The sequence below is a fragment of the Penaeus vannamei genome, chromosome 41 (genome assembly GCF_042767895.1).
Source record: "Penaeus vannamei isolate JL-2024 chromosome 41, ASM4276789v1, whole genome shotgun sequence".
Taxonomy (NCBI): domain Eukaryota; kingdom Metazoa; phylum Arthropoda; class Malacostraca; order Decapoda; family Penaeidae; genus Penaeus; species Penaeus vannamei.
In genome coordinates, this window is record NC_091589.1 from 3391150 (window position 1) to 3406149 (window position 15000).

The 15000-nt window shown below is 36.2% G+C and overlaps 2 protein-coding genes across 2 annotated transcripts in view; one reads left to right on the forward strand and one right to left on the reverse strand.

Moving 5' to 3' along the window:
* The window catches only part of Uck (Uridine-cytidine kinase), a 42770-nt gene extending 29248 nt beyond the window's left edge, over positions 1–13522 (reverse strand). The window contains exons 1-6 of the mRNA XM_027352967.2: positions 13087–13522; positions 9686–9820; positions 4995–5116; positions 4237–4379; positions 1351–1448; positions 1136–1184 (exon numbers count right to left, since the gene is read on the reverse strand). Of these exons, the coding sequence (XP_027208768.2) occupies positions 1136–1184; positions 1351–1448; positions 4237–4379; positions 4995–5116; positions 9686–9820; positions 13087–13422 (883 nt within the window). The 5' untranslated portion in view covers positions 13423–13522. The remainder of the gene's footprint in view (positions 1–1135; positions 1185–1350; positions 1449–4236; positions 4380–4994; positions 5117–9685; positions 9821–13086) is intronic.
* Spg7 (SPG7 matrix AAA peptidase subunit, paraplegin) overlaps positions 1–15000 on the forward strand; it is a 381604-nt gene that overhangs the window by 136535 nt on the left and 230069 nt on the right. The gene's annotated exons all lie outside the window — the stretch shown is intronic.

Consider the following 15000-nt stretch of genomic DNA (forward strand, 5'->3'; position numbering starts at 1 on the left):
CTATTTGTACTTGTCCTGCTACACAGCTTTCCTTCTTCTATTTCTTCTTTTTTATATTATGCATATAATTAACACATGACTGCATTTATAACTTTTATGGAGGTCAATGAGGAATCATACGGTTGGAATATTACACTGGAAAATTTGTATTATCATTCTGTACAAACAAGAAGCAGTTGCTGAAGACAAAACAGACATAGAAGGCACAGAAGGGAAATCATCGATTCATGCTGAGAAACAATCATCAAAACCAAATCTTCTTTTTATTATGTCTTCCACACTTCACAATAATCTCCTTCTATAACATGGTATATCATATCTTGTTAAATGTTTCCAAGACAATGGTACTCTACAAATCATTCTCAGAATCAAAGAATATATTTTTCTGTATGTGTGTACTTCCCTTTAACCCTTGTCCCATAAAACACACTGGGCAACATATATGTGCCTTTGTGTGGGTAAACAAAATGGATATTTACCAAAAGGCAGGTTTTGTTCACATGCACAAAGATAAAAGGCTGATATGCTGACCAAAAAGACTTTTACACATCTACAAACAACACACATACACACACACACAAAAAAAAAAGTTGGTGTAAGAATTTGGATACACCATTCTATATTTTCAAAAATCAAATGCTGTCTTTCCAAACAAAAAGAGAAATTATGTGCACAACTAAAAGTGACTAAGATGTCAAGTCCATAAACTAGCACCAGCATTTGCTCTCTCTCTCTTTCTCTCAATAATCACACAACTTGCACATACAAATAAAAGAAGACTATGTGCATAAGCAAACAAATGTACCGGCATGCACACTGCGATGACCTGGTTTCATACAAAGATCACCGCTATTCTAGCGAAAGGTTAACTGGCTAGGTCAGTCAATCATCACACCACTTCACAAAAATAAGAAAAAATAAAATAAAACAAAACAAAAAGGAAACAGAAAATCCTAAGTACTGTCTTCTTCAAAATGTAAACAAAAATAACTACCATAGCTTCAGAGGCATATCTCGAGGCTTTATTTAGCACCATGAACAACTACTCCCTCTTACTGTCTGACTCTCAGTGAAAGGCCCTTAAAGACTTGGTGTGCGCTGCTTCGTGTTTGAACTACAGGAAAAATGGTCTTACCTGTATTCTCTGCTCCTCGGGGAATGATGACATCGGCAAACTTCTTTGTCTGGAAGAAATGGATTTCATTTTCTTTTATAAGGCATAATTATATGCAATAAAATCTAAATCAATTTATCTATCTAACATGTTGAATTTTTACATCATTTTTATTCTTTATCTTCCTAAAACCAAACTGATTATTGTATAATAAAAACAAGCATTTTTTCTCTTACCGGTAAGCAGAACTCCTCAAAAGCAGGTTTGACCAAGTTTGTATACTGGTTCAAAACATGTTCCAGATTCCTTCCACGTTCACGTGTGTCGCGCATGACTGGAAAGATCAAGACACATTATTACTGAGAATGGAAAGCAGGATACCCTACACAGACTAGCTAACAGGTTACATATGTGTTCTTCAAGCCACAATCTTATGATTTCATATTATAGATGTTAAAATTTGAGACTAAGATAGATATAATATATATATATATATATATATATATATATATATATATATATATATATATATATATAAAACAAAGGAAAATATTTGCTTATCATTACCAAGAATGTTAATATCAATAACAAACAAACATGTATATTAACCCATTAACGCCAGTATATTTTGAAGCCGAAAATAAAAGATTCCAGGCGGCTACAAAACTGGGGGATGGGGCTCCCCTGGACACTGCCTGCCTGCCGGCCGCGCGCTGCTGCATCGGAGCGCAAGCCCCGATACAGTGTCACACTGGCAATGTTTATTTTTTTGGGTGTCTCATATGATGGACACATCTTTAGTGGGTTAAAAGATTTAGATTTAATTCCATTTGCTACAATGGATATTCTTTGCTGTGACAAGATGTCTTGTTTTATTTGCTTCTTAATCTTCCCGTGTACAAGGAATGTCCAGAACGTAGAATAATTCATTCTCATTCACACCATTTCCACATTTATTACAATAACCAAGTATAGACTAAAAGCATACATTATCATCAAAGTGTTTAATGGTAGTTGGTTCTCTATCATAAATATGATAATAATCATTCTATTCCTTCTGCTAGTTTTATTAATACTGTTGTTGTTTGTCCAAATAACACAATAGCTTTGTGATTCACTTTAGCAATATATAATGAAATTACTTTGGTTATTCACTTGCTATGACACTTAGCAGTACCTATAAAGTAAGATTTTTTTTATACACCCTGAAACTCTTATTACATAATCTTAATCTCATAACTTTCTTACAAAAAATTTATGTAATGGCATAAATTATTTATCCTTTAAATTTTCTCAGATATTTGTTGTTAACCCACTGATGCCAGAATGGTATGTACACATATACCATATCCACACAGATTTCAGTTTACTTATTTTGCTTTCACAAATGGTTTCACAAGAGCTTAGTAACTGAGGAGAATTTACTAGTCCTAACTGTTTTCACTTGTTAATCCACTTTCTTGAATTTTGGAGAATTTTAATCCTCTATTTTCTATATGAGAAATAATAACCCCAATTTCAATTATAATAAATATAACAACAATACCATTTATAGTGTTACAAAAAATAAAACTTTTCCAAACTATTCAAGGGAAGGGGATATCAGATGAGGTCAGGTGTGCCTACTTATTGACTCCTTAGTGTCTAGGCACTTGTGGAGACAGACATGTGTAAACAAATTCACAAGACAAAACTACAGTAGACAGCACAATTACCCTGCACCAATGGGTTAAAGGAGAAGGACAGGATCAGTGATGTACCTATACTTACCTACAATTGTAATTTACCTTTTACTCACCTTTCAGTATTCTTCTATTCAATTTTCCTGCTATGATAAGAAGGAATTCCACTTTTGAAAACAGAAAGCTTCCTTTTATATACCCTCTGCAGAAGCTTACCATCAGCATCAAAATACATAAAGTATCTTTAACTTTCTTTCATACTTTTTTATTTTTCTAAGATTCGCATTACATTGTTTATAGAATACAGAGCCTTTCAAAATACTGTTTTCTAGTGGTGGGTTTCACAGGTATACAACATAACCCCTTAGTCCCATCATGGAAAAACTTGAGTCAAGGGGTATGTGATGCTACAATCACAACAAAGAAAAAATTCTGGTTGAGGGTGGGAGGGGCTATCTTTTCATATAGTGTAAGTAAACGATACTTTTAAAATCTGAATAATACGAAAATTTACAAAAGATACTGCTAATAACAATATCACCTGCTCTGCACAGAGGATAAACTATTTGCAGAGATGAAATGGAGTCTGCATAATGAAAACAAGCTATTGGTAGCATGATACAGCATATGAAAATAAAAATATAGTCCTCGTAAAATGGTAATATAGCAAAAAGGCATCTACAATGAAAGTCAGTGGGTATGGAGGCTCAACACTGCATGTGAATACTTGTGTGGACTGTGCAACCAGGAGAGTAGCCGCCACAGTAGGCCTAATCTTAAGATTTTAGTCCGCACATGAGCGGCGAAGGGACTGGATCCAAGGGGTTAATTAGATCCTAAACCAAGTTTCAAACCCAATTTTTAGTCTTTTTGATTGTTTCAGCATTTCTGACAGTACTGATAGAAAACTTAATTCACAATAATAGAGAAGAAACTTGACCTAGGAAATTTAATTTTAAGATCCAACACTACTTTACTGATGTTGCCATTTTTAGTGTTACAAGACCCCTCTGACAAACAAAAACAAAAAGAGAGAGAGAGAATTAGTGTGCATGTTACTTTTTTCTCTTTTTTTTCTGCCCTGGAAGCTATAAACAATTAGAAATATATACATAAAATTCTTAACTATCTACTAAATATAATGAACAGCTCTCCTCTACTGGCATATCCATACCTACAAGGGAGGGAGGGAGGGAGGGAGGTAGGGAGGGAAGGAGGGAGAGAGGGAGGGAGGGAGGGAGGGATGCAGGGAGGGAGAGACGGAGGGAGGGGGGAGAAAGAATTTTGGAGGGATAAAAAAAAAGGAAAGAATATAAAAATAGGGCAAGGAGAAAGGGTATAAAGATAAACGAAAAAAGATAAAAAAGACAAAGAAAACAGGAAGAAGAAAAAGAGGCCAAACTAACTCTATGCTACAAGCACAATATCCTAAATCCATACCTCTTCTAGCCAGTCTAGTGTCAGCATCAGAATCAACAAAGAGCTTCATGTGGAAGAGTTCTCGCATCTCTGGCTGATAGAACATCAATATGCCCTCGAACAGCACCACATCAGCTGGGTAGATTGTCGTGGTAGTATCTAACCTGTATGGAGACAGAAGAACAGGACTGAAGGAGCGTAAACAAATAATAATAAAAAAATAAATAAAAAGTTGTTCTATAAGAGTAACATAAAGAATGTTCAGGGTCTGCAATACTGGTACACAACCAATTCATCGGCACCCTTAGTTCCAGATTATCCACGACCGTGTCCAATTTAGCAGAATGATACAGTAACGTTATCCTTGCCTAATCGTGCAACCTACAGATCCCTAAAGGACAATCAACGATACTTGCAATTAATCTACATGCTATAACTAGAGGTAAATGTAAGCTTGAAATTTTGTTCAATTTACAGCAATTACCAGAAAATTGGAGGTGTACCAATTTTAGCATATCAAAAACAAGGGAAAGAAGCAAAGGAAAGGAGTGAGAAAGGTGGAAAGGAATACGAAAGAAAGAAAGAAGTTAGAAAGAGGAAAAGAGAGTAAGATAGTAAGTGAAAAAGACAAGATGCAAGACACTTAAAAAATGCTTCTTGTTCAATATAAATTAATCCAGTCTTCCACAATTTTGAATCATTAAACAATGTTCACATCACAGGTCAAAAACTTCAAAATCGAAATTCACTTACATTGGAACACCGTAACGCAAACTTACCTCGAGTTTGAAACATAATCATAATTTGGAATTTTACAGATTTTGCCATCCAGAATTTGTCGGAGAGTCTTCAAAATAAGCTCAGTGTCAAAGGCATCTGGATGGTCAAAATTAAAAAGACCCTGGAAGAGGCAGAAATAAAAGAGATTTACAACAAGCATATAATGCCATGTGAATCTGACAGAATATTCATAACCTGATATACTAAGGGAAAAGAGAAAGAATGATACAAAGAAAAAAAATAAGAATAAAAATAAAGAAAAAAGTAAAGGTATTGATACTTATTAGAAAATCAAATTGAATTACACAATCTTTATTCTTTGTCCTAGCTATTGCTTTCTTTGCTCTACCTGTCTTTCTCTAATCTTGGGTGTTACCCCCCCCCCCCTCTCTCTCTCTCTCTCTCTCTCTCTCTCTCTCTCTCTCTCTCTCTCTCTCTCTCTCTCTCTCTCTCTTACCATCACCTTACATCTTCCCAATTTTTCAACTTGTTCTTCATTGTTTTCTAATATCCTTTATCCATCCATTCCTTTCTATCATTATCATCAGTTCATCTTGATCCCTTTTATCCATTGCTCTCTATCCCTTTTATCCATTGCTCTCTATCCCTTTTATCCATTGCTCTCTATCCCTTGTATCCATTGCTCTCTATCCCTTTTATCCATTGCTCTCTATCCCTTTTATCCATTGCTCTCTATCCCTTTTATCCATTGCTCTCTATCCCTTGTATCCATTGCTCTCTATCCCTTGTATCCATTGCTCTCTATCCCTTGTATCCATTGCTCTCTATCCCTTGTATCCATTGCTCTCTATCCCTTGTATCCATTGCTCTCTATCCCTTTTATCCATTGCTCTCTATCCCTTGTATCCATTGCTCTCTATCCCTTGTATCCATTGCTCTCTATCCCTTGTATCCATTGCTCTCTATCCCTTGTATCCATTGCTCTCTATCCCTTGTATCCATTGCTCTCTATCCCTTTTATCCATTGCTCTCTATCCCTTGTATCCATTGCTCTCTATCCCTTGTATCCATTGCTCTCTATCCCTTGTATCCATTGCTCTCTATCCCTTGTATCCATTGCTCTCTATCCCTTGTATCCATTGCTCTCTATCCCTTGTATCCATTGCTCTCTATCCCTTGTATCCATTGCTCTCTATCCCTTGTATCCATTGCTCTCTATCCCTTGTATCCATTGCTCTCTATCCCTTGTATCCATTGCTCTCTATCCCTTGTATCCATTGCTCTCTATCCCTTTTATCCATTGCTCTCTATCCCTTGTATCCATTGCTCTCTATCCCTTGTATCCATTGCTCTCTATCCCTTGTATCCATTGCTCTCTATCCCTTGTATCCATTGCTCTCTATCCCTTGTATCCATTGCTCTCTATCCCTTGTATCCATTGCTCTCTATCCCTTGTATCCATTGCTCTCTATCCCTTGTATCCATTGCTCTCTATCCCTTGTATCCATTGCTCTCTATCCCTTGTATCCATTGCTCTCTATCCCTTGTATCCATTGCTCTCTATCCCTTGTATCCATTGCTCTCTATCCCTTGTATCCATTGCTCTCTATCCCTTGTATCCATTGCTCTCTATCCCTTTTATCCATTGCTCTCTATCCCTTGTATCCATTGCTCTCTATCCCTTGTATCCATTGCTCTCTATCCCTTGTATCCATTGCTCTCTATCCCTTGTATCCATTGCTCTCTATCCCTTGTATCCATTGCTCTCTATCCCTTGTATCCATTGCTCTCTATCCCTTGTATCCATTGCTCTCTATCCCTTTTATCCATTGCTCTCTATCCCTTGTATCCATTGCTCTCTATCCCTTGTATCCATTGCTCTCTATCCCTTGTATCCATTGCTCTCTATCCCTTGTATCCATTGCTCTCTATCCCTTGTATCCATTGCTCTCTATCCCTTGTATCCATTGCTCTCTATCCCTTGTATCCATTGCTCTCTATCCCTTGTATCCATTGCTCTCTATCCCTTGTATCCATTGCTCTCTATCCCTTGTATCCATTGCTCTCTATCCCTTGTATCCATTGCTCTCTATCCCTTGTATCCATTGCTCTCTATCCCTTGTATCCATTGCTCTCTATCCCTTGTATCCATTGCTCTCTATCCCTTGTATCCATTGCTCTCTATCCCTTGTATCCATTGCTCTCTATCCCTTGTATCCATTGCTCTCTATCCCTTTTATCCATTGCTCTCTATCCCTTTTATCCATTGCTCTCTATCCCTTTTATCCATTGCTCTCTATCCCTTTTATCCATTGCTCTCTATCCCTTTTATCCATTGATCTCTATCCCTTTTATCCTTTACTCTCTATCCCTTTTATCCATTGCTCTCTATCCTTTTTATCCATTTCTCTCTATCATTATCATCAGTTCCTCTTTGTCCTCTTTATCCATTCCTCTAAATCCCCTTTATCCATTCCTCTAAATCCCCTTTATCCATTTCTCTTAAATCCCCTTTATCCATTCCTCTAAATCCCCTTTATCCATTCCTCTAAATCCCCTTTATCCATTCCTCTAAATCCCCTTTATCCATTCCTCTAAATCCCCTTTATCCATTCCTCTAAATCCCCTTTATCCATTCCTCTATATCCCCTTTATCCATTCCTCTATATCCCCTTTATCCATTCCTCTATATCCCCTTTATCCATTCCTCTAAATCCCCTTTATCCATTCCTCTATTTCCCCTTTATCCATTCCTCTATATCCCCTTTCTCCATTCCTCTAAATCTCCTTTATCCATTCCTCTATGTCTCCTTTATCCATTCCTCTATATCCCCTTTCTCGATTCGTCTAAATCCCTTTTATCCATTCCTGTATATCCCCTTTATCCATTCCTCTATATCCCCTTTATCCATTCCTCTAAATCTCATTTATCTATTCCTCTATATCCCCTTTATCCATTCCTCTATATCCCCTTTCTACATTCCTCTAAATCCCCTTATCTCACTCCTCTATATCCCCTTTATACATTCCTCTAACTCCCCTTTTTCCAATCCCCTGCATCCCCTTTATCCATTCCTCTATATCCCCTTTATCCATTCCTCTATATCCCCTTTATCCATTCCTCTATATCCCCTTTATCCATTCCTCTATATCCCCTTTATCCATTGCTCTCTATCCCTTGTATCCATTCCTCTATATCCCCTTTATCCATTCCTCTATATCCCCTTTATCCATTCCTCTATATCCCCTTTATCCATTCCTCTATATCCCCTTTATCCATTCCTCTATATCCCCTTTATCCATTCCTCTATATCCCCTTTATCCATTCCTCTATATCCCCTTTATCCATTCCTCTATATCCCCTTTATCCATTCTTCTCTATCCTCTTCATCCATTCCTCTCTATCACCTTTATTCATTCCTCTATATTCCCTTTATCCATTCTCCTTTATTCACTTCCTACTGTCTCTTATCTATTCCTCTCTATCCCATTTATCCATCTCATTCATCAATTCTTCTATATCTTTTCTATCCATTCCTCCCAATCTGCTTTATCTGTTCCATACTAACCTCTATCTTCTACATCTATTACATTCCCTCTCCTCCATCGACTCTTCTCCTCGCCTCATTTATCCCCTCCTCTCTACCTCTTTATCTCTTTTATCCATCCCTCTCAATCACCTTTACATGTTCCTCTTTATCTATATCTATTTTAGAACTCTCCACTTCATCCTTTCAACCCTACACATCCTTTAAATCAATCATAACATATGGTATATCAGTCTTTCTGATCATATACATTCAGATAAAACATTCACCAAATTCATATAGAAATTATAAAAAATAAGAAAACAAACGAAGCAAGATGTGTTCATCGATTAATCTTGGGGTTTGATATCTACACCAGAATTTTGTGAATTCTGATAGATGTGTAATACTGAAATGATAATTATGCGCCCTGCCTTGTAGAAGCTTTGATTCTCATTCACATCTTCTCTGAGAGCTTGTTTTACTCAAATCTACAGATATTTTCCTCTTTTATTTTTTTTTATAAAAGTATATCTAGCTCATTAGCTGTAAAAATCAAAACAAAGATGGAATCTGTTATGAATCTTGTAATCAATTTTAAACACTGAAGTAATGTTTTTAACTTAAATCTTCAAAATCTGAAATCAAAAGCCTTTTTCATTACTTTACACTTACCTTCCAACCCAGAAGCATTTTAAAATAACATATCAAAAGTTTACAAAAGTTAAGACCACAAAGTTGAGGAGCATAGTTTTATACACCAAGAAATTCCCTAATGGTAACAAAATTGTACAGTAAACCCAACATATGTTGAAGATGTGACAGGTTTACCTTTGTCTTTGTCTTACATAGCTAGTAAATATGTAATCATCAATCATTTGTACAATCTTATTCTGAAGTTTAATAATATGGCAGATTATGCAACTACTCCACCAAATTATGATGAAAGACAATTAGAAGTTATAATACACTACCTTGAACAGAATGCAAAATGAATTTAAACAAGTCAGTGTAAAATAAAGTTATTCAAATCATAATATATATACACCTTCATTTTTAAACCTTATCATTTTCTCATGGAAAAAAATATCATATCTGTTACTACCAAGAACCTTTTTAAAGTTTGAATTTGAAGATTAAACATGAAATAAAAAAATAAATCAAATATCATACTCACAGAAACACACAGAATCAGTACTAACCTTGAGGGCCTTTGTAGATTCTTCAGGGTTTAGGGGTCGATAGAAAGCATCCTGAGATATACAAACAACGCGGCGCTGGGAATGTTCAATGTCATCTTGGCCCAACTTTTCCATGATCTTCTTGCATACTGTTGACTGAAAAGAAGGAAGTAAAACTGACATTAACAACAAGTGGACATTATTGCCCATAAATATAGGTGATGTGTGTCATAACATTGTCTGTTTCAAGATCACTTCAGTTTTGAGTAAAAGTTCTTGGTACTATTAGGAATCAATGTATCTTAAATTGCAGAATTATTCTCAACTTAGCTTACATTCTTTACAATTCATTATTATACAGCCTTATCAACAAAAAATATCAAGTGCAACAATCACCAATCACAATCATTTTGCATATGAAGGGTTACTAGCTGCAACATATATATGGGCTGCAATCGTTTCTTGAGTTATCCCCCTAGGGTGAGTAATCATTTCCATCCAGAAACCGGAAAATTGCATTATTTCTATGTAGGAAGTTGCAGCGATAATAACTCAAATGTCAGTCCTCCAAAGACATAAAATGAATGTCATAAAAACTAGCATTGGCAACAAATAACAATAAAAAAAAGCCAAATCATCCATAGACTGCATAGAATAGTACTTGCTCTTCCTTAGCAATCCAGCAACAACACTGCCTCACTTGCTGCATAAAATATTAAAGGCACGAAGTCCAGCACCTGTTGAAAAATTCATACACTAACTAGCTACATCCAGCTTTAGCAAGGCTTGAACACATTCCCTTGGAGACCTCCTGTTCCTAACTGCATACTACCACTATACTTCAGTAACCCCAATAGCAATAGCAATAGCAATAGCAATGACAATAACAATTACAATAGCAATAATAATAATAATAATAATAATAATAATAATAATAATAATAATAATAATAATAACAATTACAATAGCAATAGCAATAATAATAGCAATAATAATAATAATAATAATAGCAATAATAATAATAATAATAATAGCAATAATAATAATAATAATAATAGCAATAATAATAATAATAATAATAGCAATAATAATAATAATAATAATAATAATAATAATAATAATAATAATAATAATAATAATAATAATAATAATAATAATAATAATAATAATAACAATAACAATAACAAAACAACAATAATATCTTGATTAAAGTGCATAAAATGACCAAACTGGCTAGAGAGAAACAGTGATTGCATGGAGGTCGATGAGCTGAACCCCCAGCTTGGGATATGTGGTGATTGGTTGGGGGCTAGCAAGGTTTTTGCTTCATATAGTTATCTTTGTAATAGTTTGTACATTTAGGATGGTGATCATCTCTTCCAGACTTAGTCTCCGCTATGCATTCTATTTTTTTATTTTTTTATTTTGCAATTATCATCCCTTCTTTCAATTATCCTCACTGTTATATGCATGGATCTCTAGTTACTTTCCATCCCAAAGAAAATAAATAAAGGTATTGGTACTGTTTAAGACGTGACTGCACCCTTCTGAGACTAATGTTGCATTCGGAACTCCTCGTATTGCTCATCCAAACAACTTGTCACGACCAGCCGGGAAACGAGCCCGCGACTGCAACCTCTAATGCCTTTACTGCCCAGATTGCAACTGGCTTGAAAGTAGACATTCACTCTTTTATTATAATGGTGTCTTTATTTCAAACACTGCATTGGTTTTGTAACTCTTTGATGCATATCTAACTTACCTGCAACTGACAAGCACAAAAATATCCTATGATAATATCAAGGCCTATAAAGGGCCATAAAATTACCCATTTGCATCTTGTGGTTGCCTGCAAATGTCATTGTTTACATACAAATGCTACTGATGTCATCTCGTACTCCTCACTCAACTTCAAAGGAGGGCGAGATGGACGAGATGGACAACTTGTCGAGGGTGAGAAAGCAAAAGTTCCAAATGGTCAAAACATTTTGTCCAACATTTCTGGACGAGCAGGACGAGGAGTTCTGAACACAGCATAAGTCATTAATACTCCAGTAACTCCTGGGAAATATACCAATCATCGCCATATGAACCAAACACCTTCCTTACCCAGAGGCTTCACCTCCAGACACGGATTCAATTGCCATATTTCCTTTATTGGGCAGTATGCGCTATGCCTCCAGACCCACCTGATTTCCATGGAACACACACATATGTCGATACCTATTTTCTTCACTTCTGACATGATTTTAACATGCAGATTATCTCATGTATTCTTAAATGTAGTTTTTGTCTTTGTTTATTATAGTGAAATTGCATTTTCCTGCACACATATACCAAATTGATATGTGTTATACAACTTCATTATCAACTTGCAAAATTAATACCATAAATGAAGAGCTTATTTTCCGTCATTCTGTCCATTACAGACATTTTACCTTGTACTGCATGGTTGTGGGAAACAAACAAATTATACCAGGAAATCTCTACCACTGGCATTTACCTTGTTAAATCTTCATCCTTTCCTTCCTCTCTCCAATTTTTACCGAATTCAATTACATATCAGCTGATGACAAAGACGGATAATCAATGAAGAAAAAATGTTAATCTCTTTTTTTTTTCTCTTCCAGTAAAAGTGTCTGACACACTTATCAGTAACACAAGCAATAACTGTGGCCTTTGACATATTCTGTCAAAGGTCAACGAACCACAATATACATTCCTCCAGGTAATTTTTTTCCTCCAATACAGAGCTTGGACTGGTTTCCTACTTGACTGCACATTGCCAGGGAGTTCTACATGCCTCATCTTGCGAGAAAATACATGGTGATTCAATGGCCTTTGCCAAAGAGCCAAAGGGGTGCAAGCAACAGCAATCACGTCACTCTAACTCCTACAACACTTGATTTAATCTTTATTCATTCTCCATCCCTAGTACCTCATTTGCAAGTTTATATGACCTTCTGCAAACCATATTCAAAGCAGCCCCTCATTCTTCCTCCTTCCTCTCATTAACCAGGACCTTCCCCTTCTAATAACCCGTTACAAAGTTCACTGATGTCAATGAGAGAAAAATAAAACAAAACTCCCATTTTCTCCCTCCCTTTGTCTTTTGCTTCCCGTTCCTCATTCCCCTTCATTACCCACTCCTAAACTCCCTCTCCGCAATCAAGTTTGTTGACCCCTGTGAGGCAGACCCACCCAGACAATAAAAAAAGGCTTTCTCTCTTCAATTCTACATCCCTCTCGCCCAATTTCATTCCATTTCCGCCTGCTCCCCCACTCAGAACGAGACGACCTCTGAAAACAATGGCAACACAAAACGAAAGGGCAATAAAAGAGGGGACAAAAGCATCTCGTGCCCTCGGCCCTTTCTTCCGTCCATCCATTCCCCACTCAACTTCCACTGCCTCATTTCTCACCTTTCCTGAAGCCGTTCCTCCTGCCACCCCGATGAGGAAGGGGGTCTTGGGCCCAAATCCGTTGGTCATCCCGTTTTGCTGGAGTCTGCAGCTCAAGTCCTCTGCCTTGTGCGTGGACATGACTGAGGTGAGTGAGTGAGTGTCTGAGTGAGAGTGAGGTTCAGTGTGACCAAGACTGCGGAGGTGCAACCTTGCGCCTTCTCTCACTCGCCGGTTTTCTACTCCTTTTTCCTTCTTTATCTTATTTAGGGGAGGTTTAGGGGGGAGGGACCTGCTGAAAAGCCTTATATGAGGGGTGATGAGGTGCTTTATGAGGGTCGTGGGTCTCGGGAACATGATGGCATTATATACCACGTGGTTTTGTGGAGTAAAGATGCAACGCCTCTTGTTGAGATCGATATGGTGCGTTGGGTTTGAAGTGGCATGGCAATTCCTTTCTTATTTTCTATCCTTTTGATCTACTCTATTTTCACTTTTAAAGCCTCTGCAATCTCTATGTAGAATTGACAGATATTTAAATCAAGTTATTTTGATCAGGTTAAATCTTTTAGGACCTCAAAATAACAAAAAAGTTTCGCAAACGCTTTTATGTTTTGAGTTGACCGAGCTTGGCAAGCCTTACACGATCACTTTTAGAATGTCAATTTCATAGAAAAAGGTTGACTGATCAAAGAGTATAGGATATTCATGGGAAAATCAATATTTTAATGAATGAATGATAGCAATTCAACCTGATGACACTGCAATGGAAACCTACAGATTTATTATATTCAGCAGTTAGTGTCACACAGTGTGTGTGTGTGTGTGTGTGTGTGTGTGTGTGTGTGTGTGTGTGTGTGTGTGTGTGTGTGTGTGTGTGTGTGTGTGTGTGTGTGTGTGTGTGTGTGTGTGTGTGTGTGTGTGTGTGTGTGTGTGTGTGTACATTGAATAGTATGTGAGTGTATTTACCCAGTTATGCATACTCGTCAATCATTCACACAAACTCGCCATACCTTTTGCAAAGCAGTACATTACATCATGTTTTCGTCATGGCCAAATAAACCTTCTGATTCTCTGTAATGTTATTTCCATTTACTATAACTTAACACATCGTTGCTGACATTCTTATTAATATATATATTTTTATAATGATCATTATCATTATGTTGCATTGTTTTATTATCATTGATTTGACTATATTAATATAATTTTTATCATTATGACTATTAACATGCATCATGACCATCAATACTATAATTATCATCATTACTTATGGGCTTGTAAGCAAATAAATAATGATGTAGGCCCATAAATAATGAGCCAATAAACATTTGATTAGATTCAGTTGGTACTTGACTAGGTTAATGAGTGCATTAGTATTATCCTTTTGACAGCACCAAACTGCACGCAATCCACACAAAGAGGATTTTCTAGAGGATAATCCAGTCTTCTCGACCAATTCCAGAATTTTGTGTAGGTAGGTAAGGCAGATTACGTAAGTAGAGATGATGTCTCACTGCAGCTGATATACTTTTTCTTTGTTATTGCTTTTATTGCATTTTTTTTGTTTAGTTTTTAAGTTAAATTCTGATGTAATCCTGGTATGTCGTTATAGTCTTTGCATCATATCGATTCTATGTTACCATTTGTTATGAGTCTCTTGTCTCATGTACATATTTTTCGTTTTTTTTAGACTGTAAATATTAGTTGCTTTGTTATGATTGCAGTATTGTTTAATGGCCGTGGCATTTTATTTTTTCTTTCATTGACTATTTTCATATATTTGTCTTACATTCACACAATCATGTAATAGCCTTTGATTTTAACATTTTGGTATTTTGTTTTCTTTGTATCACTAAGAAATTGTTGCTTTAACCATTAGAATGTTTACGTAATGTATTCTTTATCGTCTGTCATAAAATACTCTCCCTCAAA